This window comes from Callorhinus ursinus, unplaced genomic scaffold (genome assembly GCF_003265705.2).
Source record: "Callorhinus ursinus isolate GAN/ISIS: 27379988/994484 unplaced genomic scaffold, GSC_fseal_2.0 scaffold8, whole genome shotgun sequence".
Classification (NCBI taxonomy): Eukaryota; Metazoa; Chordata; class Mammalia; order Carnivora; family Otariidae; genus Callorhinus; species Callorhinus ursinus.
Window position 1 is genome coordinate 46,600,412 of NW_027397070.1, and position 25,245 is coordinate 46,625,656.

At 41.6% G+C, this 25,245-nt stretch overlaps 1 protein-coding gene across 8 annotated transcripts in view; it reads right to left on the reverse strand.

The window, feature by feature from the left end:
* AREL1 (apoptosis resistant E3 ubiquitin protein ligase 1) overlaps window positions 1-25,245 on the reverse strand; it is a 41,494-nt gene that overhangs the window by 12,273 nt on the left and 3,976 nt on the right. For 2 of the 8 annotated variants that reach the window (XM_025869648.2, XM_025869651.2), the window contains exons 2-8: window positions 13,145-13,459; window positions 8,886-8,945; window positions 7,548-7,774; window positions 6,438-6,675; window positions 2,229-2,398; window positions 1,812-1,992; window positions 1,360-1,607 (exon numbers count right to left, since the gene is read on the reverse strand). In XM_025869648.2, the coding sequence (XP_025725433.1) occupies window positions 1,360-1,607; window positions 1,812-1,992; window positions 2,229-2,398; window positions 6,438-6,675; window positions 7,548-7,774; window positions 8,886-8,901 (1,080 nt within the window). In that variant the 5' untranslated portion in view covers window positions 8,902-8,945; window positions 13,145-13,459. Of the gene's footprint in view, window positions 1-1,359; window positions 1,608-1,811; window positions 1,993-2,228; window positions 2,399-6,437; window positions 6,676-7,547; window positions 7,775-8,885; window positions 8,946-13,144; window positions 13,460-15,947; window positions 15,966-16,031; window positions 16,138-25,245 lie in introns of those variants that run through there. The other 6 variants (XM_025869650.2, XM_025869649.2, XM_025869652.2 and 3 more) reach the window with 6 other exon arrangements.

Sequence of the window (25,245 nt, forward strand, 5' to 3'; positions counted from 1 at the left end):
TGCTGCTCAAACTTCCTCAATGGACAGGGGATACCAATGGCCTACACGCACTGCTTTAACTCTATTAGAATGGTACCAAGGATCTGTCACGGGAGGGCAGGTGGGGGGTGGGGGTATGTGTGAAGGTGGTGGTGTGGTTTCAAATAAAAAAGTTCATAAAAATACATAAGAATAAAGAAGGGTCTCTTTATACTGTTATAAAAAAAGGAAAAGACAAAGCAATAACTTTTTGTCTAAAAATATTGTTATCTAAATGTATAGATCAGGACTTTTTAATTTTTAAAAAATTCTTCATGAAGAAAATTTCAAACACATACTAAAGAAGAGAAAATGGTACAATGAACCCATCATCAGCCTTAACAGTTGTCACTTCGTAGTCAATCTTGTTTCATTACCTCATCCTGGCCCTCATTCCCATTCCCCTAGTCCAAAGTAGGGCTAGATTTTTAAATGATAAATGACACGTAGCAAAGTCTGAAGTAGAACGAAATTAGAATTCTGTTTTGGTTATGAGATTAAAGGGATGTAACAGGATGTTTCAAGAGCTCTTTTTTTCTGCAATCTGAATGACTAGGCAAAATATAAACATTAAAAAGAAAATTCCTAACACAAAGTGCCTGTTAGCTCAGGGTCCTTGGGAGCTCACCTCCTTGCCTCTGCCAAAATTTCTCTATTCCAATCTTGTTGCCTGATAGTGACACGCATTTATTGTGGTTTCACAAAGCACACAATGAAAGATCAAATTGTTTTAAAACAGCATAAAGGGCCAACAGTAATTTTTATACCAGCAAAAAATTTTTAATGGTCAAAAGTAGCTTTCTTTAAAATTCTAAGAGCCATGCCTTGAAAAATCTTCCCAGGAGTAATCAAAGACTGCCTCTGGTGCTCTAAAGCACCAGGGTACACAGAATCTCTAGAGAGAGTTTTCACCTAGTCCAAGCCAAACAGGTGCAACAAAAGAGGGGGCACAATCTTCTGCTCAACCGTAAGTAGCCTCTCTTAGTACCCCAGAGACCCTACAAGTCAATGATCTTGCCCTGATTCTCACACTAATATTTTGTGTTTTTTTACCAACGGCCAATTATATGCAGGTTCAGGCAGGGGGATTCTGAGACAGGAAATGGGAGGTCTAGGGCCGCCTGGGTGGCTCAGTCGGTTAAGCGTCTGCCTTTGGCTGAGGTCACAATCCTGGGGTCTTGGGATTGAGCCCTGCGTCGGGCTTCCTGTTCAGTGGGGAGCCTGCCTCTCTCTCTCCTCCTGTCCCCGCTCATGCCTTCTCTCTCATGCTCTCTCGTGCGCGCGCGTGCGCTCTCTCAAATAAATAAACTCTCAAAAAAAAAAAAGAATGGGAGGTCCAACCTTTGGTGACACATAGCAGTACACCTTCTTCGGTTTCTTCACCTTCTCAGGGGTCTGGCACTCAGAGGGTGAATCTTCATCTTCCTCCTCCACAGCTGTAGAAGGCCGGCGCTGGGAGGAGCTCATGTGCATGGGTGGAAGGTGCCAGGGTGTGCTGGTACAGTTGGTAGCATTATAAAGATAAGCCTCAAAGTAAATGCTCACTCCTGAGGTGGACACATTGCGTTCAACAATATTCTTCTCATTCTCTGAAGTGTAACAAGGAACAAGGTTTTAAAGTAGGAGACGGGGGAGAAAAGAAATGACCTATCACTAGACCCTTAGTCCATAGGACTCTAAGCCAAGTTTGGTTCAAATTGCAAATGTGTGTGAGGCTGGGCAGAAGAATGCAGACACACAAAGAACAAGTGGTCTGGGAATGGGACTAAATCACAGCTTTTCTTTCAACTCACCACTTAGGACAATAATGTCAAATTCACCATTATTGATTGGCTGATTTTGGTATGAAATGCAGGCATGGAAGCAGCCACGAGAATGCAGGGTGAGTCGCAAGAACACCTGGAAGGTCTGCCTGTTGGATGTCACTGACTTCTCAAATGAGACACCAGTGCTCTCTTCTTCTTGAGGACCGAGCTATAGGAGGAAAACAGAGCATCACTGAACATATAGAATTTTCCTTACTGCATGGCAATTTACTCTTTACAAAGAACTTTCCTATCTACAAGCTGATCTAAGTTTCATAATTACTTGCGAGATGGGCACTGTCAGAGGAAGGACAGCACAGAAGTCAGGGTGGAGATGAGAGGAAGTGAATGAGAAGGGGTGAGAATGACAGAGGAGCACACAGAGGAGGAAGGGAAGCTGCTTACCTCATGAATGGACACACCGTAATTGTGCTCATCTCTCAAGGATGCGGAATTGTTGGTGGGGTTGTCGTACTCATCTCGGGGCACTATTTGAAGGGTGTGTGGCTGTCCACAGGTCAACACCAGAGTAGAAAAATGGCACACTATTTTGGTCTTGGAAGGAACCACCATTCCTGGAACAGACAATGGAATCTAATCCTTAGAGGGGGGCTTTCCAGAGCACAAAGATCTCCTCAATCAGTGAGTCCCAGGGAGCTGGGCCCCACCCAATTCCTAGGGATAAACACCACCATTAAGAGGACGAGAAAAAGAAAGAAAAAGAGATTCATTCCAATGAACTGGGGGGACTCATTTTCACAAATTTCCAACTATTGCTGTGCTAAACAAAATGAGAAAAGGACTCATAGGAAACAGAACTGAGAGTTCCATAGTGCCTACAGTCCCACTGGGAACCTACAAGTGAGGCAGGCCTCAGAAATAAGTGCTAAACAACCACAAAACAAAGAAACAAGCAAACAAAACAAAACAAAACAAAAAACACACAGAAAAAAACCCCTGAAACACTTAGGTGCAAATCTAAGGACAAATGTACAAGACTCCTATGTTGAAAACTACAAAATGCGTATGAAAGAAATGAAGAGGTCTGTATAAAGTCAGAGGTTACCATGTTTATGAACTGGAAGATTCAACATAGAGAAGATGTCAATCCTCCCCAAGTAATATACAGGTTTAATACCGTTCTTCTCAAAATCTCAGTGAGAGTATTTGTAGATATAGAAAATAGTGTTCTAAAATTTGTACAGAAAGAGAAAGGATCTAGAGTAGCAAATAACAATCCTGAAAAAGAGTAAAGTAAGTTTACCCAATTTCAGGATTTACTGTATAGCCAGAGTAATCCAGATTCTGTAGTATTGATGGAGGGACAGACCCATAGATCAATGGAACAGAACAGAGGACCCAGAAATAGACCCCTGCAAATATGCCTAACCTATCTTTAACAAAGGTACAAAAAAAGAGCAATGTAATAGGGGAAAGACGGTCTTTTCAACAAATGGTGCTGGAACAACTAGACATCTATAAGGAAAAAAAAATCTTGACACAGTATACAAAAATTAACCAAAAATGGATCACAGCCTTAAATATAAAATGTAAAACTTCTCGGGAAAAAAACAGGAGGAAATCTTCAGGATCTAGAACTAGTCAGAGTTCTCAGATACCTAAAGCATGATCCTTAAAAGAAAAAAATTAATAAATTGACTTCATCAGAATTAAAAACTTTTGCTTTGTGAAAGATCTTGTGAAGGGGATAAAAAGAAAAGCTAAAGACTGATAGAACAGGGGTGCCTGGGTAGCTCTGTCAGTTATCAGGTGATCAGGCCATGATCCTGGAGTCCCGGGATCGAGCCCCACATCAGGCTCTGCACTCAGCAAGGAGCCTGTTTCTCGTTCTCCCTCTGCCCCTCCCCACTCGTGCTTTCTCGCTCTCAAATAAAATAAAATCTTAAAAAGAAAAAAGGATAGAACATATTTGGAAACTATATATATATAACAGAAGACTAGTATGTTGAATATATAAAGAATTCTCAATAGTAAAAACCAAAAACATCCAATTAGAAAATAGGCAAAAGACATTTCACCAAAGAAGATACACAAATGGCAAATAAGCACATGAAAAGATGTACAGCATCATTAACCATTAGGGAAATGCAGATTAAAACTACCACATCCTTGGGATGCCTGGGTGGCTCAGTCAATTAAGCGTCTGCCTTCAGCTCAGCTCATGATCCCAGGGTCCTGGGATTGAGCCCCACATCGGGCTCCCTGCTCCGCAGGAAGCCTGCTTCTCCCTCTCCCACTCCCCCTGCTTGTGTCCCCTCTCTCGCTGTGTCTCTCTCTGTCAAATAAATAAATAAAATCTTTAAAAAAAAAAATACTAAGTGTGTAACTACCATATGACCCAGCAATTATATTCCTGGGCTTACACCAAAAGAAATGACAATGTATGTTCACACAAAAACCTGTGCATGAATTCTCATAGGTTTATTCATCACAGCCCCAAACCGAAAACAACCCAGATGTCCTTCAACTGGTAATGGTAAAACAAACTATATGGTACATTCACATTGTGGAATACTTCTCAGAAATAAAAAGAAACCAACTACTGGTACACTCAACAACTTGGCTGAATCTCCAGGGAATTAGATCGAGTGAAATATAATTCCATTTATTAAAGATTTTATTTATTTGAGAGAGAGAGAGCACAAAAGTGGGGGGGAGGGGCAAAGGAAGAGGGAGAAGCAGACTCCCTGTGGAGCAGGGAACCCCCCGTGGGGCTCAATCCCAGGACCCGGAGATCACGACCTGAGCTGAAGGCAGATGCCTAACCAAATGAGCCACCCAGATGCCCAATATAATTCCATTTATATAACATTCTTGAAATGACAAAATTATAGAAATGGAGAAGAGATTAGTGGGCTGCCAGGGGTTAAGAAACAGGTGGGTGGGGGAGGGAAAATGTGTGGCTATAAAAAGGTAAGGATCCTCGGGGTGATGGAAATGTTTTGCACCTTGACTGTATCAATGTTAATAACCTGGCTGTGATACTGTACTTTAGTTTTGTAAGATCTCACAACCATTGGGGGAAACTGGGTCAAGGGTACACCAGATCCCTCTGTATTATTTTTTAAACTGCAGGAGAATCTACAATTATCTCAAAATGAAGAGTTTAATATTAATCTAAAAATAAAAGGCTGAGACATATTGTAAGGATATGAACTGTTCTCCACTGGCGGCAAGGAGGTGGGGTGACGATAATTCCTGTGGAAAGGAGTCTGTGGGTGAGTCACTGAAGTAAAGGAGGAGATACGTGGTGAGGGATGTGGCTTGGGAGCCACCTTGTCCACAGCTTTCCACTGTTATAAGAGAAAGAAAACTAAGGACCAGTTAAGCAAAGATACACAAATCTTCTTAAGGCTCCTCTTCTTATCGTTTGACTCCGAAATGTTCCCAAAGTCCTCTCATTTCTGTGGATACCAACCTGGCCGGTACTTAATGACACCCTCAAAAGGAAGCCAAGGCAGGGCACACAGAGCAGACAGGATGGTTAACACACTAAACAGATTTGCTGCAGAATCAGAAGTCAGAAGTTACACCTTTAGGCTTCAAAGTCGGTGAGCATCTATTATCTGGCATAAAGGATATGAGCGGGGAAAAAGAGTAAAGAGAGAGGTCTCAATTCTTAGATATCAGCAGTGTGGGCACTCAGCCATGAGAAGGAAAATGCATACGGGCAGTAAGTGTGGAAGTTAGGGTCAAGGGGCTTTTACTTGAAAAGATTTCAAAAAGCAGAAGAATTTACCTTTTGTCTATTCTGGCACCCATACCCCTTAAGAACTTACTAGGCTGATGACCCAGCAATTCCACTCCTAAAGAAATAAAACCATATGTCCACACAAGAACTTGGACACCAAAGTTCACAGCAGCCAAAAGCGAAAACAACCCAAATGTCCATCAGCTGACAAATGGATAAATAAAAGGTGGCATATCCATACAATAGAATGTCATTTAGCAAGAAAAAGAAATGAAGCACTGATTCAAGCTACAGCATGAATAAACCTTAAAAGCATTATGCTAAGTGAAAAAGGCAGTCACAAAAGGTCATATATGTTATGACTACACTTATATACAATGTCTGGAGTAGGCAAATCTACAGAGTAGGTAAATGGTTACTTAGGGATGGGGAGGCTTGGGGTAAATGGGGAATGACTGTTAATGGGTACCGGATTTCTTCTGGGGGTGATGAAAATGCTCTAAAATGGACTGCAGTGCCAACTGCACCACTCTAAATTTTTTTTTTTTTTTAAGATTTTATTTATTTATCTGACAGAGAAAGACACAGCGAGAGAGGGAACACAAGCAGGGTGAGTGGGAGAGGGAGAAGCAGGCTTCCCGCGGAGCAGGGAGCCCGATGCGGGGCTCGATCCTAGGGCCTTGGTATCATGACCTGAGCCGAAGGCAGACGCTTAACGACTGAGCCACCCAGGCACCCCACAACTCTAAATTTTTAAAACCATTTAACTGTATATTTTAACTGGATGGATGATGCGGCGTGTGAATTAAATCTTAATAAAGGTATATTTTTAAAAAGCAAGAAAGAAACACACAGGAAGGAAGGGATGGAGACAGGGAGGAAAAAAAGAAGAACGAACATACCAGGCTGAAAAATCTTATAGTAGGGACTGTAGGCCACATTTAATCCACCAAGCTTCACCGAGATTTCATAACGCCCCGCCCTGCGCACAGTGAAGGCCACCTTGACCACGTTGGAACTGGGCTCCTGGAGGACTTCCTGGGTCACTGGAATTTCCACTGCCAGCTCAACATGAGAGATGTGAACTCTCAGTCCCACCGGCCGATGTGCGGGGAAAGGCTGCCCGTTCTTGTAGAATAACTGCGGTGCGGGGAGACGAGGGGCACTTGTTAGTGAGCAGGAGGAGACAACTGTTTCCCACCTAATTTGAGAGAGTGTGGGGAGGCACGAGGTAGCTGGCAAATCCCAGTACCCACTGGTCCTACAGTCCTCCCCACAGACACAGAGAGAAACACCACACCTCAGAGAAAACACCGAATCGTGAACAAATTCTTAACTTGTTCAGGAGACAGGGATAAAAGATACTCCTGAATCCACTTCAACTTGATATTTCTGAACCACAAATGCTGTCCCCTCTGTGTACCCGGCCCTTCTTACTCTATTACCAGTGCTCACCCAAACGTGAAGGTAAGTCAGTGGGTGCCACTGGTGCTGAGTGAGCTGAAGCACCAGGTAGGGCTGGGGGAGGGGGGCAGGCAGGCAAACTTTTCTGTAAAGGGCCAGAGAGTACATATTGTGGCTTCGTGGGTCATACACAGCTATTCGACTCAACTGTGGTTAACTACTTAAGTGTAAAAGCAGGCCCCAGGCAATACAGGAAGATGAATGGGTGTGGCTGTGTTCTAATAAAACTGTATTTACAGACACAAGAGGTGGGCCTGATTTGGCTCCTCAGGCCATAGTTTGCCAACCCCCAATCTATGACACCTATTCTTTCTGGTGATATTTTTTCTTCTTTTGAAAAAGTAACATTAAGCTTTATGCATCTTCAAAGCTAAGCACCTACTAAACCAAAATGATAAATTCATGACCCTTCCAGATAGTAACAATTACTAAGTCCCTAGGAATGACTGAAAAACAAGGAAACATGTTAACATTCCAGGCCAGCACTACTTTGGAAAGCAAGTGGTTCAGAAAACCCAATGGGTATGGAGACAGAAACATTCCCTTACATGCACTCGGAAGGCCATGCTGTGGCCCACCTCATAGGGGTCCTTCCAATCCCAGGAGACTTTGCAAGACCGGGGATCCAGGTAATTTCCCCGCACGTAGTCATAAATAGTCCGGTCCCCTCTGCGCTCACGGTCCTCATTCTGGAGGAAGCTGACTACGCGTGCAGCAAGCTCAAAGAGGAACTTAATTGTGAAGAAGAATGCAACCACAGACACTGTGATCCCACCTATGTAAAAGAGAACACACATACCACCTGCCAGTTATACATCAGAGCTTCTCATTGTGGAAAAGGCCAGTCATCTTTTAAAAATTAAAAGAAGTCAGGATGAGAGAACAAGACTGCCAAAGAAACATCGTAGTGGGTTACTACCTCTGTGGGTGAAGAGAAGAACTTCTAAGATATTTATTTATTTATTTATTTATTTAGAAAGCATGCGCAAGCAGGGGGAGGGATGAGGGAGAGGGAGAGAGAATCTCAAGCCGATGCTGTACCGAGCGCAGAGCCTAATGTAGGGCTTGATCCCACGACCCTGAGATCATGACCTGAGCCGAAACCAAGAGTCCGATGCTTAACTGACTGAGCCACCCAGGGGCCCCAAAGACAGGAACTTCTATACCAGGGGTTGGAAATTACAGGCCAAATCCCATCTGCTGCCTATTTTTGTAAATAAAGTTCTATTAGAACCCTGCCTCATCTATTCATTTACATACTGTCTAGGGCTGCTTTTGCCCTAAACCGGCAGAATTCAGTAGTTGTGACAGAGCCTGTATGGCCTGGGAAGCCAAAATATTTACTCTCTGGCCCTTTACAGAAAACGTCTGCTGACCCTGGTTCTATACCATGGGCCACACAGAATGCCCACCCCGTACTTTCCTGCATGGGCTAGGCCCTCACAAAAGTCCTAAAAAGAATGTGAATTCTATTCCCCCCATTTGAAAGTCCTCCCTTCTCTTGTCCACTTGGCAAAAGCCTTCCCCGATCCTCACCTGCATTAGGGGTTCCCCTTCTGGGCTCCCTCAGACTCCTGCCCATTCACCTGTTATAGCTCTTCTCCCCCTTGACCATCTCCCCATTCATGGTATGAACTTCTTGAAGACAGATTTTTGCCTTATTCGACTTTGACTCGGCAGGAAACACTGCCTGGCACGGACCAGAATTACTCACTAAATATTTCCCAAATGAATGAACTCCACTGTCAGCTCTGTGAAGGTACATTCTGGCACGAGTAGAACTATTTCTAAGTCTATTTTCAAGAGGAAAGGGATAGACAGGGAGGCAAAACGGATGCAGCAACCCTAACAAGAAGATAACAGAGACAGCTCTTCCCATAACATACCAATAACGTAAAACATCAGGTCCCTTCAATGCCGACAGACAGCGAGGATCACAGCTGCAGCTGCAAAAGAAAACCTGTTTAGTTTTTTCTTCAACTCTTCCCGACAGCCATCTCAGGGAGAGACAAAGAACATATGGCTTGAGTTGACCGACTTGAGCCTTACTATCCCTGTCCTCTCTCTAGCCTGACAGGTGCCCTATGACAAATTGTGGCCAAACAGTCACTGCATCTTCACTCCTTCTAAAGACTTCCAATCTATGACCACCCTAGGAATACCACAAACGGCCACTTGCTTTAGTGCTAATTACAAAATGCAATAACATGGCTTTCATCTTCTTAGATCCAGGGCCCCAAGACAGTTTCCCTCCCCCTTGCCAAGTAGTGCTAATTAACACAAGCAGAGAGGATAATGGAATCACTTTCCCCTTCTATTTTCCTCTAGAAGTAATTCATCTGAGTGGAAATAGCTATATCAAACGTGGATTTTTTGAAAGCAAGTATTATTATCATCATGTTGGCATTATATAATTAAAGCGAACCATGGGGCATCCCAGTAATAAGCAGTGGGCACACAGGAGAAGTCATTTTTGCTGTTAGTAGTCAGACAACAGGTCCTATGGAAGAGGAGCTCAGCAGAAAGGCCAAGGACAGGAACAAAAGGAGGAGAATATATTTCTCCTAAGTGATGCCTGTTAAGGTCAGAACAATTCAAACAGAGGCCAGAGTTTGAGGGGAAACTTTCACTGTTATTAAACTTGTTTCCAGAATAAGACTTCAATCGTCGTTACTTGTTTGAACCACCCAAGGTATTACCAAGGAAAAATGCAATGTACATTGACATTGGTATCTTATCACCAGGTTCCGACCTTGGTATAGGCTGTAAAAGCTCTCCATTCTACAATGTGGTGAATTCATGCTTTTCAAGTCAATGTATATAAAGGTTATCAACGTTAGCTCAATCCAGCACCTTTTATCAGCACTAGAATATTACTTAAATCCACGCAGGGAACATTAGCACAGTCAATATCCATGGATTAAGCTGCTCCCCGAAGGGTCTATTATAAAGAGACAATATATAGACTCCAAATTTGGGATCACAACTACTGAGCCCCCTTCCCAAACAAGTATCTCATCTCCTGGGACCTTATGCTGAAAGCTGCTTTCATCTCTCAAAAAAGTACCAAAAAAGCAACTTCCAGGATGCAGATGACTTCCTAGATGACTTGCTAGAACCCAGACTGGCAGTTTAACTGTCTGAAGTACTCCCTTAGTTGGACGTCATCCAATCGGATCCTGGACGTGAAAATCTGGTCTTTAGCAAAGTTCTAACACTCCGCAGAAAATAAAGTGCATGTGGTGACGTTATAGGACTTGTGGTCTCAAGTCTCTTACTGCTTGGAAGAACAAGAGCCATGCCAGATTTATGGCACACACGAGGGCCGGGAAAATTCCAATGCGCTATCTCTGACAACTACGACAACCTTTTCTGGGAGAGGCAAGTGGACAAGCAGTAAGTCAGAGGCCTGCAGACCAGTTCCAAGGCTGCAAGTGTGTGACGTGGCCAGGCTTCAGAATTCTCCTTGCTATAAAAAGAGCTGAGGTCTAGTCATTACTATGGCACTGTCTCCTTCAGTGTGGCAGGACTTCAATCTAACGCTCCACAGCCATCAGGACTCTAAAATCAAACAGTATAGCAAAGAGGAAAGTACAGAGGATGAGGGCATGGACTCCCTGGGTTCAAACCCACTCTCCACCACTCACGGTGTGACCATGGACAAGTTATTTCATCTCTCTAGGGAAAGCCAGCTTCCTTATCTATCAAATGGGGTGTATCTGCGTATACCTCGCAGGGGTGTCTGTGAGGATGAAATGAGTTAATGCATGTGAACGGCATAGAATACATCACACGGTGATTTGCCAGTTTGAATTATTATTACACTCGTTCCCAGGAGAGGTAGCAGCATCACTGTCCCTCTGCATCAGAGCCAGTAGGAAACTCTGGGAACCTCCCTGCTGGCCCACATTTTCTTCAATGGGAAATGCATCAGAGTTACAAAAGGCATGGCTTTTCTCACTGTACTTCAAATCTCTGCCTACATGGAAGTTCTTCATACTATTCTAATTTTATATCTACCCATCTCTCAACTGGTCACATTTTGAACTTGCCTTCCTTCTACGTTTTCCTCCTGTCTTGTTCCTCTTGAATGCTGTCACAAACCTTCCCATCTTTGTCAGTCAGATCACTTTTGTTCCAGATTTCACTTCCATTCTGTTAGCATTTTCTGTCCTCTTCCTGACCCCAGCAAGGCTCTCTCTGCTCTGTCTCCACCCCCACCCCCACCCACAGCATTCCCCTTGGCCCCATCTCCCACAGTCCCTTGTTTTCATCCTATGATCTACCTGACTCGAGTCCTTTCCACCTTTACATCTAAGCTCTGAAACGTCCCATTTCCATGCTTTGCAAAAGTCCCTTCGTCTGCCTAGACTATCCACTCCCCTCCCACGTCTCCATCCATGGGAAATCTCCTAACCCTAAGTCTAGGGAAAATCCTGTCTCCCCTCCCTGAAATCTTCCCTCAGTCTCAATTGAGAAATTCCATCCCTCCTCCGAATGCCCACATTATTATTTATCTTATAGAAATTTATATTCTCTTTCATTTTAGTCCCACGTTTGTTTTATTTTCCATTTCAGAGTGGTAAATAACAGGAGGCAAAGACTAGTCTTCAAAATTCTCCACGGCATCCAACGTAATTGCATATAGTAATTGCAAAAAATATGAAAGAAATATCTGAATGGATATGGTCCAATGTCTGTTCTTTCCTTTGTCCAGAATGCCTAAGGATCAGGAATTTTCTAGATGTGACCTCCTTTCCGATACAGTTTTTAAAGACTTCTCTAAGTGGCAGTACATTCACTTGAGCCAAGGATTATAAACTCTTCAGACCACAAGTTACCAGTTTACTGTAGTTCTGCAAGTCTGTACCAAATACCTACAACCAGAGTCAGAGGTTCTCATGCATGGCACGGTATCTGGTTTTATGGTTCTATCTTCCTAATCTTGAGCATTTACTTTTCTAGAACAGTTTCTATAGCACCCTCCACTTTCTGCTGCTCACGCTTCTTCTTCATAAAATTATCTTGCAACTCTTCCCGAGTCTAATTCAAGCACAAAGAAGCAGTATGTTAAGCCTCTGCCACACTAATTCATTCCATTCGGCTACACGAGTATTTTGTTTTCAAGTTCATCTCCTTAGTATCTTGCTTTTATACAATTCAGCAAACTGTGATTCTCTAAGCTAGCAGAATAACAGTAGTAGTAAAGTAATATTCACTCCCTATCCTTAAAGTCACTTACGATAGGTGAAGCACTAAGTGCTTATATGTGTTAGCCTAAGTAATTGTCTCCCTAACAATTTGGTAAAATAAACACTATTATTCTCATTTTATAGATTAAAAAAAACATACACACAAAAAAGCTGGGCTTGGAAAGTTAACTTGCTGAACATCTCCCAGCTGGTTAAGTGACAGAGCTGAGACTCAAGCCTGTGCCTAACTGAAACCTAATGTTCTAAGCCTCACATGACACTAAATCATGACAAAGGATGGAGTCATAGCAACAGAGAGGTATTTGGGAAGAGGAAAGACGAAAAAAACAGGTAAAACAACGTATGAAAAACGTTACTTAATCTTACTGTGAGGCGTCCCACCATGAGGTTAAAATTAGAAAAATAAATGCTTATGGCCTTTTTAAAATCTTTTGAAATAAAAATAAAGCATGACAAAGGAAAATGGAATGCAGTACCAATTATCTAATGCAGAAATATCACTTGCTTACTAAAAGATCCTGGGCAAGTTGCTTAATACTACAGTACTTTGGCTCACATTACCTATAAAAGGCGGAGGTGGGGGAATGCTTGAAAGTGCCTGTCTCAAGGCAATGTTAGAAAGTTGACTAACATATATCTAAAACTCTGCTTTTTTAGGAATCTAAAGATTCATAATTACAATATTAAATAAATTTTAGCCCTGCCTTTAAAGACCAGTTGTGAAAAAGTCATTTCCCAGAAACAGAGAATTGATTTCTTCATCCTCAGAGGTGCTCTAGGGGTGGGAAGAAGTGGCGGGGGGGGGGGTCAGATTCTAATTGCAACTGTGCACTTCAACAGCTATCCCTTGCTGGAAAGGCTGAGGAACTGGTCACTGAGTCCATGCTCTGTATCCCAATAACAAGTGAATCTGAACTACTCTACGCTCTTACCTTTAAACGAGGGCCCATGTTCTGAGAACCAAGTGGAACACTCCTATTCACCAAAGCAGGCAACTTCTGGGACCATTCACCTTGTCTTCCAACCTCCACAGGAAAGAAAATTGCTGCAAGGTCACCGGAAAGTGTCTGTCCATCAGACATTCATTGAGGAGGTGTCACAGAAGCAGAGGGTCAATATTTCTGGAATGAACTGGATGAATTCCAGGGTGGAGAAATATAGCCCCAAAAGCTATTATCCTGGACTTCTCTCTAGGGCAGGGTCCAATCGCCTGCCAAAGGATGCGTCTGTCCTCCTGTCCCAGGACCCTATTCAACAGAGAACAAAAGGGTCAGTGGAAGAGGTTTTTATTTCCGAAAGAGAATGCCCGGAAAACAACAAAGAGGACATAGATAGGACGGGCAGAGGGAACTCGGGGGCCCTAAGAATAAGCAAGGCCTGGTAAACCTCGACCAAGCCTTCCCAATTAGAACTCCACAACAAAAGGCAAGTGGCAGCCTCACTGCCTTAACTGTGTCACTCCCCAAAAGGAAGCCCCAGCACTGCAGTCGATTCTAATCCTTCAAGAGAAGCAACAAGGGCACAAATTTAAAGAGTGAGCCTTGGGGCGCCTGGGTGGCTCGGTTGTTAAGCGTCTGCCTTCGGCTTGGGTCATGTTCCCACGGCCCTGGGATCGAGCCCCGCATCAGGCTCCCTGCTCACTTCTCCTTCTCCCTCTGCCCCTCCCCTTGCTTGTGCTCTCTCTCAAAGAAATAAATAAAATCTTTAAAAAAGAAAAAAATAAAGAGTGAGCCTCATCACTACCACATGCCCAGTTCCAGTTTAATGGGGTTGGAGCACAGGGTCTGGGAATAGGGTGAAGAGAAACGAGACCACAGGACAGGCGGGGCCACATTACAGAGGGCCTCATTATGCCATAGAAGCGATCAAGGTAATACTCCCTTGGAAAGGGAAAACCACCAACAAGCTTTAAAACCTAACCCATCTGTCTATGCAGGCTGCTCCCTTTGAGCCCATGTCTGCATTTCCAAGACATGGTGAAACAACATTGATTTTACTTTTTTAAGTAGTAAAATTTACTTTTCTGAGTGGGGGAAAAATGTGAACTTTCAAGATAAAGTAAGTAAAGTCTAGTAAAGTCAGTGTGTAACTCAAAGACATTCATAAACTAAATGTAACAGAAAGGGGGGTATGGCAAAGCATACACAAACAGCCACCATAAAACAAATGCGAAGAGACTACTCATCACTAAAAAAAAAAAAAAGAGAGAGAGAGAGATTCTCTTTCCACATGGTGGGAACTGTGTTCAGGGCTTCATATATATTAACTCACATCCACAGATAAAATTATCCCTATTCTGCAGATGAGGAAATTGAGGTACTTTCGCAAGATAACGCACCATAAGTAGTAGAGGTGAGTCAAACCCAGACAACCTGGACCCAGAATCCATGCTTTTTAAGGACTATCCTACTGTCTCCCTACCCTGGGAAACCAAGAAAGAAAAGCCACAATGCTAGTAAGAACAGCAGAACGGAATGAGTGAAGGCCAACAGATCAAACAAGTTGGCAAACTTTTATAATTACAAATAAACAATATATATATTTATTTTGAAATATGGTGATAGAATTGCCAAGTACATGAGCCAAAAGCTAGGTCAACTAGCAACTGGAACCAGATTAAAGGATCCACAAACAAGATAAGAGTTATATAAACTATAGGAGCTCCATTAGAATGTTATCTAAGCATTAAAAAATGACACCTTTTAAGGAGTAACGAAAGAAATTTCTCACCAAAAAAATGCTAAATAAAAGGCAAGCACAAAATTAGTTACATAGCATGAGCCCAATTTTTAAAATGTTACATAAACAAAACTAGACGGAACAACACAAAAATATTAATAGTCATCATCTCTTGGTGTTTGGAATTATAAATAATTTTTATTTTCTACCTGTAACTTTCAGTGTTTTCTAAATTCTTACTGATGTAAGAACATATTAAACGTTTCTATTTCTGGAGAACATATAACTTTTGGGGAGAGAACAGGCAAGTTATCCTTTTTTCAAACAGGGAAAGAGCATAAAAAATTAGCTAAAAATAACAGAATGTACTGAAATTTTATTTCTATTCATTATGATCTTAATGGGTCTCCAGCCCTGTAATCAGCTATTTGGTTATTAAATTAAGGAACTCCCAGTTCTTTTTTTTAATACTGGTTTTTAAAAAAGATTTTATTTATTTATTAGAGAGAGAGCAAGCAGCTGCAGAGGGAGAGGGAGAGGGAGCAGACTCCCTGCTGAGCAGAGAGCTGGATGTGGGGCTCGATCCCAGGACGCTGGGATCATGACCTGAGCCGAAGGCAGACGCTTAACCAACCAAGCCACCCAGGTGCCCGAATAACTCCTAGTTCTAATACCATTTTTACCGCACCCCACCATGAACTACCATGCCTACCCCTGACGATGCTTCATTCAGTGTCTCTAGTAAGCCTGAAAATTCAACTCAAGCACCATCCCCTTCCTGGTCCAATTCTCAGGCCCCTCTGAGGACTGCCCCCATGCCACACAGAACCAATGACTTGTTCTGCTGTGATACTCCTGTGCTGAAAATACCTCTATTATAGCATTTATTAGTCTGTATTGTAATTATTTGTTTATACAGTAGTCTCTCCTAATGAATTCTGGGGTCTCTGAGGACACTGATTGGTCTGACTCATCTTTGTCTTCCAGTAGCTAGTATATTGTTCAGTTTATCTCAGTCTGTACTTTGATAAGTGCCCCCATGAGATTCCTACACACATTAAAGTCTGAGAAGCTTGGTCTAGGCTCCAGGGCAGCCCCTCTGGGAAGCAACCCGATACTCTGTATCTCCAACAGGCTCACAGGGAGTGTTGATGCTGCTGGTCTGCAGATCATGCTTTCGGGAGCAAAGGTCTAGAGCAGGAGTTGGCAAACTACAGCCTGCAGGCCAAATCCAGATAGTCGCCTGCTTTAAAAAAAAAAAAAAAAAAAAAAGATGAACACAGCGAAGTTCACTTGTTTACATATGGTCTATGACTACTTTTGCACCACAAAAGCAAAGCTGAGTAGCTGCAGAGACTTAGGGTCTACAAAGCTTTCCTATCTGACCCTTTACAAGAAAAGTTTACTACTCTCTAGCATAGAGGTCTCAGTCTTAAAGCTGCATAACTGCTTTGTAAATGAACTCGTTTTTATAAATCAAAAAAGCATAAAATCATTTTCTTCCAGTTCTCCTGTCCCCTCTTAGGAAAAGAGCTATAAAACTGGCAACATTATGCAAATATTTCTCCTAATTTCAACTGCTGTTTAAAAGTTTTATGCCTCCCATACCCCAAAGTCAGATTTTATACAATCATTTCCCAAAGTACATGTTTCTACAATTATGTCTGCATTTCATCAAGGCTATAATTTCCTAAAACCAGTACCTCAGGGACCAATCCCATATCCAGGTTTCTAAAATTATTACAATACATATTACTGACTCAGTGTCTACTTTTAAAATGCTATTATAAAAAGCCGTGAAAAAAAAGGACGTGAAAATCCACTTTGGAATTTTGGTGAGGAAAGAAAGAAGCAGTGGCAGCACACAATCACCCAACTATCGCCCATGGAGTCCCACAGAGAAAGACAAGACGAAAGAAAGATGTTGGCTTTGAAAGATGGAGTCTTTAGAATTCTCTATACAGAAGCACCAGCCACAAGTCCAGGAAAATCGACTTTGAAAAATCAAATCATTCAATTAACAAAAGGTCCACAGTTTAGAGTGACCTAAGAAAGGTTCCAAAAATTAAAGTACACCATCAGGTACTTTAGATTATTAGTTTATATTTTCCTTTGCTTAATTTCAGCCTTGGTTTATTCTCCCCCAAATCCCACCATAAGAGACTGCCCTCCCCCATCAAGTTTATTCTCTTGAGATATTTATACAGTTGTGTATTCCTGCTATCTCAGTTCAGCCAAGTTATACAGTTTTCATTTATATTCTTTCCTCATCAGTCAGCCCCTCCAGTCTCTTAATCATTCCTGTGGGTCTTCTGTGAACTCTCTCCAGCTGGTCCCCAGCGATCTGGTAATGAGGTGCCTCCAACTGACTGCAGCCTTCCAGGAATAGCCTCGTTAGAACAAAGATGAGCTCACCCTCCTCGGGTCCGTGACATAATACTCCTGAGTAGACAATCCCCCACATCACAGCAAGCTAGGATACTGCCATATTAGACTATAACCCTGTCCCACGCCTCCCAGATTTGGGCATTGGGGCAGGCCGATGTGCTGGAAGCCTGAGGACAAATGGCACGAGTTCCTGAAGCAACTATTCACTAGAGGTGAGGTGGGTGGGGAGAAAAAGGTGTTTTCACCTTTTTCTCAGAGGTAATAAAACACAGGTAATAAAACAATGCAAAATTTGCATGAATTTCTAAAGGTAAAATATGGGTATGTTCAAAATATGCAGATACTTGATACCTGAGGCAGAAAGGCTGCTCGGGGCTCTGCTCCCAGCCCCCAAAGGGTTACATGCCCACGATCCTCTACGACCAGAGAGAGGTATTGAACTGAGGTTTGAAAAACACTACAATCCCCACTCAACTTATGGTCTATTACCCCACTACCACCCATCCCATATACTCACATTTTAAATAAAATTGTTTTTTCCACTATGTCCCCCCAGCCCTGGATATCTGTATTTTGTCTTTGCCTAACATAATTTGCTAAAACAGTGTTTAGTTTTAGCAAATTCACAGTAATTCACCAGCTGTAATCCACCAACATCTTCAGGTTCTTCTGTAAGGTTCATTCTTCATTCATTTCATATTTTTTGAGCATTTGCTGTCTGCCAGACTGTGTGCTAAAAGCTAAGGTAACAAGGATAAATAAGACAGGGTCTTTTCTTAACTTTGATGAACTCAAAGTGGGAGATGGGCAAGACAATGTGGCAAGTACAACAAAAATAGGAATAAACAACGTGTGGAGGGCAAAGGAAGGAGAAAGGTAACTTTGCCTGAGAGTGGAGAAGTATTGAGGGGGCTAGAGTATGCATCATTTCCCAGTCAGAAGCAACAGGATTAGTGACCTGTGAGGTCAAAAGATAAAAGAGAGCAAGAAGCCAAGGACAAATCGGGATTTTCTACGCTTGGGAGCCTGGATGAACGGTGGTGGTGAATTAAGGAGGCAGAGCCAATGCGTAGGGAACGATATGAGTACAGAACTAAGTTTGAAGTGTCTATGAGATATCCAGGTAAATATATTCACAAGACAAATGGAAATAAGCATCTGAAGCTATGGAGATACTAGTATCCTGCAGGCAGTTAGAAGACAGGAAATGAAAAAGGACTGCCATGCAAAACAAGCCGACCAAGAAAAAGACCAATTATGGAACCACGAAGGGATCAACCTTAAATGTACCCCCCACCCCAAAAAAGGAGCTAGCAAAGAGTGAAAAGGAACAATCAGAGAAGAGGAAAAAGCTGTATAAGTAAGTAGTTTACTGGAGGCAAAGGGAAGTATTTCTAGAAACCGGTAGTCACAGTATTAGAACGAGTAAAGACTTGGGCACGAGGGGGAGTTCAAAATCAGCCCGCAGGTTTTTTCCCTTGATTATTTGAAACTCTGATTCTCTGATCAAGCACCTTCAAATAAAATGTGTATCTTATTTCCACCTGTTCTCATTAATAATAAAAGCCTTAGCCTAAACTTGATCCAACTTGATAACTAGTAAGCTCTTTGCAACTCAATTCAGGGATACTCATTATTTCAAAATTATTTTAATGCCTATAAGAAATTCAGATCTGAATTAATCCGAATCTAGTTTCTAATCCTGCATAAATCACTGGCAAAAAAAAAAAAACTTCCCCAATCAGCTTTATTGAGGTATAGCTTATATATAGTAAAAGTCACCAATTTAAAGTAAGCAATTAGAGCTTTGACAATTGTATACGGTTATGATATAAAATACAATCATGGGGCGCCTGGGTGGCTCAGTCAGTTAAGCGTCTGCCTTTGGCTCAGGTCAAGATCCCAGGGTCCTGGGATCGAGCCCCGCATCGGGCTCCCTGCTCTGCAGGAAGCCTGCTTCTCCCTCCCGACTCCCCCTGCTTGTGTTCCCTCTCTCGCGGTCTCTCTGTCAAATAAATAAAACCTTTAAAATAAAATAAAATTAAAATTAAATAAAATAAAATACAATCATGATACAGAACTTTCATCATCCCAAAGTTTCCTCATGATCCCCTTGTGCAACCCCTGATGTGCTGTCACTATAGTTTTGCCTTTTACAGATGCCAAATGGCATCATATACAAAATGTAGTCTTTTGTGCGTGACATTTCTTCACTTAGCACAATGCGTTTTATACCCATACATGTCACGTTACATGTAGCAGTAGTTCATTCCTCTTTACTGCTGTGTAGTAGTCCACTATAATACAATTCCTTTACCCATTCACCAGCTGAAGGGCATTTGGTTCTATCCAGTTTGGGGCTATTATGACAAAGCTGCTGTGAACATTCAAGTATAAGTCTTCTGTGGACACATGTTTTTATTTCTCTTGGGTAAAAAGCTAAGAGTGAGATTGCTGGGTCCTATCATAAGTATATATTTAACTTATAAGAAACAATGCTACACTGTTTTCCAGAGCAGCTGTATCATCTTGCATTTCCACCAGCAATGTATGACAGCTCTAATTGTTCACATCTGCCAACACTGGGTACTGTCGATCTTTTAAATGTTATCATTCTAGAACAATCCAACCAGATATAACAATTGTAAATATTTATGCACCCAACATGGGAGCACCCAAATACTTCAAGTAGTTAATAACAAACATAAAGGAAGTAATCGATAATAGTATAACAGTAGGGGACTTTAACACCCCACTTACATAAATGGACAGATTGTCCCAAAAGAAAATCAATAAGCAAACAGTGGCTTTGAATGACACACTGGACCAGATGGATTTAACAGATATATTCAGAACATTCCATCCTAAAACAGCAGAATACACATTCTTTTCAAGTGCACATGGAATGTTCTTCAGAACAGATCACATATTAGGCCACAAAACAAATTTCTCAACAAATTCAAAAAGATCGAAGTCATACCATGCATCTTTTCTGACCGGAGTGCTATAAAACTAAAAGTCAACCACCTGAAAAAATCTGGAAAGAGCACAAATACATGGAGGTTAAATAACACACTACTAAATTTTACCCATTCTAAAAGGTGTGAAGTGGTCTCTCGCTGTGGTTTTATTTGCGTTTCCCTAAGGACTAACCATATAGGGTACGTTTTCATGTGCTTATTGGCTATTTGTGACACTTCTTTGGTATCCAATTCTTTTGCATTTTTTAAAATCAAGCTGTTTGGGGCGCCTGGGTGGCTCAGTTGGTTAAGCGACTGCCTTCGGCTCAGGTCATGATCCTGGAGTCCCGGGATCGAGTCCCACATCGGGCTCCCTGCTCAACAGGGAGTCTGCTTCTCCCTCTGCCCCTCCCCCCTCATGTGCGTGCTCTCTCTCTCTCTCTCTCATTCTCTCTCGCAAATAAATAAATAAAATTTAAAAAAAAAATCAAGCTGTTTGTCCTCTTACTACTTAGTTGTTAGAATTCTTTATATATTCTGCAAACAAGTCCTTTACTAGATATGTTTGACAAATATGTCCTGTGGTTTGTTTTTAACATTTTCTTAAGTGTTATTTAAAGAAAAAAGTTTTTCCTTTGATGAAATCCAACTTATCAATTTTCTTCTTTTATAGTTTGTGTTTTTTATAGCCTAACTCAAGGACACAAAGATTTTCTTCTAGAAATTTTATCTAAAAGTTTCACAAAAGAAAATCTCTTGTTAAAATTTTTAACGAAAGTACACATGAAAAGATGCTCAACATCACTCATCATCAGGAAAATGCAAATCAAAACCACAGTATCACCTCATACTGGTCAGAATGGCTAATATCAAAAAGACAAGAAATAACAAATGTTGGTGAGGATGTGGAGAAAAGAGAATCCTTGTGCACTGCTGGTGGGAATGCAAACTGGCGCAGGCACTGGGGAAAACGGTATGGAGGATTCTCAAAAAGTTAAAAATAAGGGGGCCTCAGTGGCACAGTTGGTTAAGCGGTTTCGGCTCAGGTTGGTTAAGTGGTTCCAGCTTGGGTTCAGGTTCGTGAGACTGAGTCCCATGTAGGGCTCTGTGCTCAGCAGGGAGTCTGCTTCAGATTCTCTCTCCCTCTCCCTCTGCTCCTCCGGCTCATGTTCTCTCTACAAAATAAATAAATAAATCTTAAAAAAAAAAAAAAAAGGGACGCCTGGGTGGCTCAGTTGGTTAAGTGGCTGCCTTCGGCTCAGGTCATGATCTCAGGGTCCTGGGATCGAGTCCCACATCGGGCTCCCTGGTTAGTGGGGAGCCTGCTTCACCCTCTCCCTCTGCCTGCAGCTCCCCCTGCTTGTGCTCTCCCTCTCTGATAAATAAAAAAATCTTTAAAAAAATTAAAAATAGAACCATATGACCCAGTAATTCCACTTCTGGGTATTTACCTGAAGAAAATGGAAATGAATTCAATAAGATATATGCCCCCCTATGTTTACTGCAGAATCATTTACAATACCCAAGACATGGAAGCAACCCAAGCGTCCATCAGTACATGAGTGGATAAAGAAGATATGGTGTGTGTGTATATATATGCATATATATATGTATGTATGTATACATGTATATGCATATGTACATATGGATGTGTATATGTATATATATATATATACATATACACAATGAAATATCACTCAGCCATAAAAAAGAATGAAATCTTGCCATTCACGGCAACATGACAGACCCCTAGAGGATATTATGCTAAGTGAAATAAGTCAGACAGAAAAAGATAAATACCATAAGATTTCACTTATATGTAGAACCCACAAAACAAAACAAACACAAACAGACTCATAAATACAGAGAACAAGCTGATGGCTGCCAGAGGGAAGGGGTGTGGGGGATGGGTAAAATAGGTGAAGGAGATTAAGAGGTACAGACTTCCAGTTACAAAATAACTTAAGTCACAGAGATGAAAAATATGCAAAGGGAATATAGTCAATAATACTGTAATAACCTTGTGTGGTGAAATATAGTAACTATACTTAACCGTAATAGGCATTTCATAATGTGTGTAATTACCCAATCACTATGTTGTACCTAATACATAGATAATGTTGTATGTCAACTATCTTGAATAAAAAAAGTTTTAACAAGAGTTTTTTAAGCACTGCATGCCCTTTATCTCATTAATTACTCAGTTTTATTATTGCTTTGTTTCTTTCAAATTCAACTCCCCACATTACCAAGCAGCATTTCAATTACAGTCTGTTTCAGAATTTGGAAAGATTTTTATCTTTTAACAGATTTCCCCCTACTCTTTAACCTAATAAATGGCATTTCTAAATGGAGCCAATGTTTTAGTCCCTCAGTTCTCCTCAAATTGACATAAACCCTCTGGACCCCTGATGCTGGGTCTTAAAACAACAAAATTCCAAAAACCATAGCATGCACCTGCAGGTTAAGCCAAGGACAACGAACTATTTGCCCTTCTGCTTTTGAAGAGAAGCTTTTATTTATTTTTTAAGATTTTATTTATTTGAGAGAGAGATAGGGAGGGAGAGAGAGAGTATGAGCAGGAGGGAGAGGGAGAAGTGGGCTCCCCGCCAAGCAGGGAGCCCAACGTGGGGCTTGATCCCAGGACTCTGGGATGATGACCTGAGCCTAAGGCAGATGCCTAACGACTGAGCCACCCAGGCACCCTGAAGAGAAGTTTTATAAGATCACTCTCACCTGAGAGGAGGCTGGAAACCGTTTTCTTATCATTCATTGGTTAAAGTTAGGCTTATAAAGGTTTAGCTGAGAGAGACAAAAGTAATTCTACATTTCTTTTTTTTTTTTTAAGATTTTAATTATTTATTTGACAGAGAGAGACACAGTGGGAGAGGGAGAAGCAGGCTTCCCACTGAGCAGGGAGCCCCATGCGGGGCTCAATCCCAGGACCCTGAGATCATGACCTGAGCCGAAGGCAGACGCTTAACGACTGAGCCACCCAGGCACCCCATAAATCTACATTTCTTAATTCAATCTGGATTCTCTCTGTTGCACCATTCTCTTTAAAACAAACCAGAGTTCGTCTGACTTGAAATGAAGAGGACATATGAAAGCGCAGTTTAGATTCAACTGCCCCCTGGAATAGACTTTGCCATTCTCTGCATAGTTCAGAGAAATGAGGAAAAAGGGATTCAAAGCCAGTGTGCACAAAACAAGGAAACAAGGGTCAACTTATCATTGCTCATTTTGTAACTTCCTGGGACGTCTGGAGAAAAACAGAAAAACTGGCCAATCTATGCCTGTTGCAGTCTTTCATCTTCATCAAGAAAACAGCAGCTTCAATTTACAACTCTCTCCTAATATGTTTTTTTTTTTTCTATTTACCAAACGGAATCTGCTGTGCCTGATTCACAGAATTAGGACAGGCCCCTGTGTTCCCATCCCATGGCAGCTTTTATGCTTAGGTGACCCTGGGCCACTGAATCTTGGCTATAACAGGAAAATTTTAAAACGAATTCCCTGAATCTGACAAGCCGTCTCCCTCAATAAGTCTAGGAAGGTGTTATTTCATTAACTGTGCATGAAGTGGCAGGCAAACGGCCAGATCTACAGCCCAGTGGGATGAAACTGGAATCATCACACACACACTTAAAATCTAACACAATTTCTCCCTCTACTGCCATCTATTCTACGGTTATTTTTAAAGAAAATAATTTATTTACATCAGAAAAAAAGAGCAATCTTAAATGAGTATTTTATAGCTCTTTGTTTAAGATTCCAGGAAGAAAAACTCAACTAGCCACAGAAATGGCAAACTGAGATGGCTCAATTTGAAGGAGAAACTCAACTTACATAGTATTAAAACAAAACTTTTGTTGACCTAATAATCAATGTTACCAAACAAGATCTATGCATTTCTTCAAATGTGTATTAAAAACTTATTAGATGCCAAACTTATGTTGGACCCTGAGGAGTCCAAAATGAGTAAGATGGTCCCTGACCCCTTAGAAACATACAGTTTAGTACAGAAGACAGACAAGTAAACCAGTTGGTGATAGTCCTGTGTAGTGAAGTCTATGAAGTGAGCACATGGTGTTAGTGGAGCCCAGGAAGGGCCCCTCAATCAGGATTAGCTCTTAGTTTCTCAGGAAACTTCATCCTACCCTCCTGGGAGCAAAGCCAACTCTTCCACCGAGTTACCAGTGTTTGGGGAATTAAGGAGGTACAAAACACTACCTACACAGTATTGTTTATTCTCATGGTCAATGACTTCCTCTCTTCAGCAATGGTCAGAGGGGATTACTGAACCACATACATGGCAGAGAAAAAGCTCACTGGAAACTCCAACCTATTTATCAAAATTGCACAGGGTCTAAATACAATGTGGTATCCTGGTTTGGATCTTAGGACACAAAAAGGCTGTTAGTGGAAAAACTTATAAAATCCAAAGAAAGTTGTAGTTCAGCTCATGGTATTGTACCAAAGTTAATTTCTTATTAGATGTGACAAATGTACCATGGTTATGTAAGATGTTAACATTAGGGGAAGAACTGGGTGAAAGATACACAGGAACTCTCCACTATTTTTGCAACTTTTCTATAAATCTAAAATTACTCCAAAATAAAATGTAATTTTTTTAAAATTACATCTGGTTCCTCACTTTACATTCTCATTCCCCCCCTAGGATTCTGATCATGCTTCCCTAATCCCTACCCAATCCAGGTAATGCTTGATTAAAACACTTTTTTCAAACCCTTTTCAATCTTTCCTATAAATCATTTACACAGCCCAGCTGGGTTTCCTTCTTCACCAAGACATGAGAAACTAGATCATACTTGGGAGGTTTTAACTTTTTTTTCTTCCTAACAGTTTTACCGCATACACCAGGGGGTATCCTTGGAGTGGAACCTCTCTAAGTGGACAAAGGAGGGGTTAAAATAACCTGGGCCGGATCTCTGGATAAGAGCAAGGGGACCTTGCAGAAAATGTATGTTGTATATTATTAGATT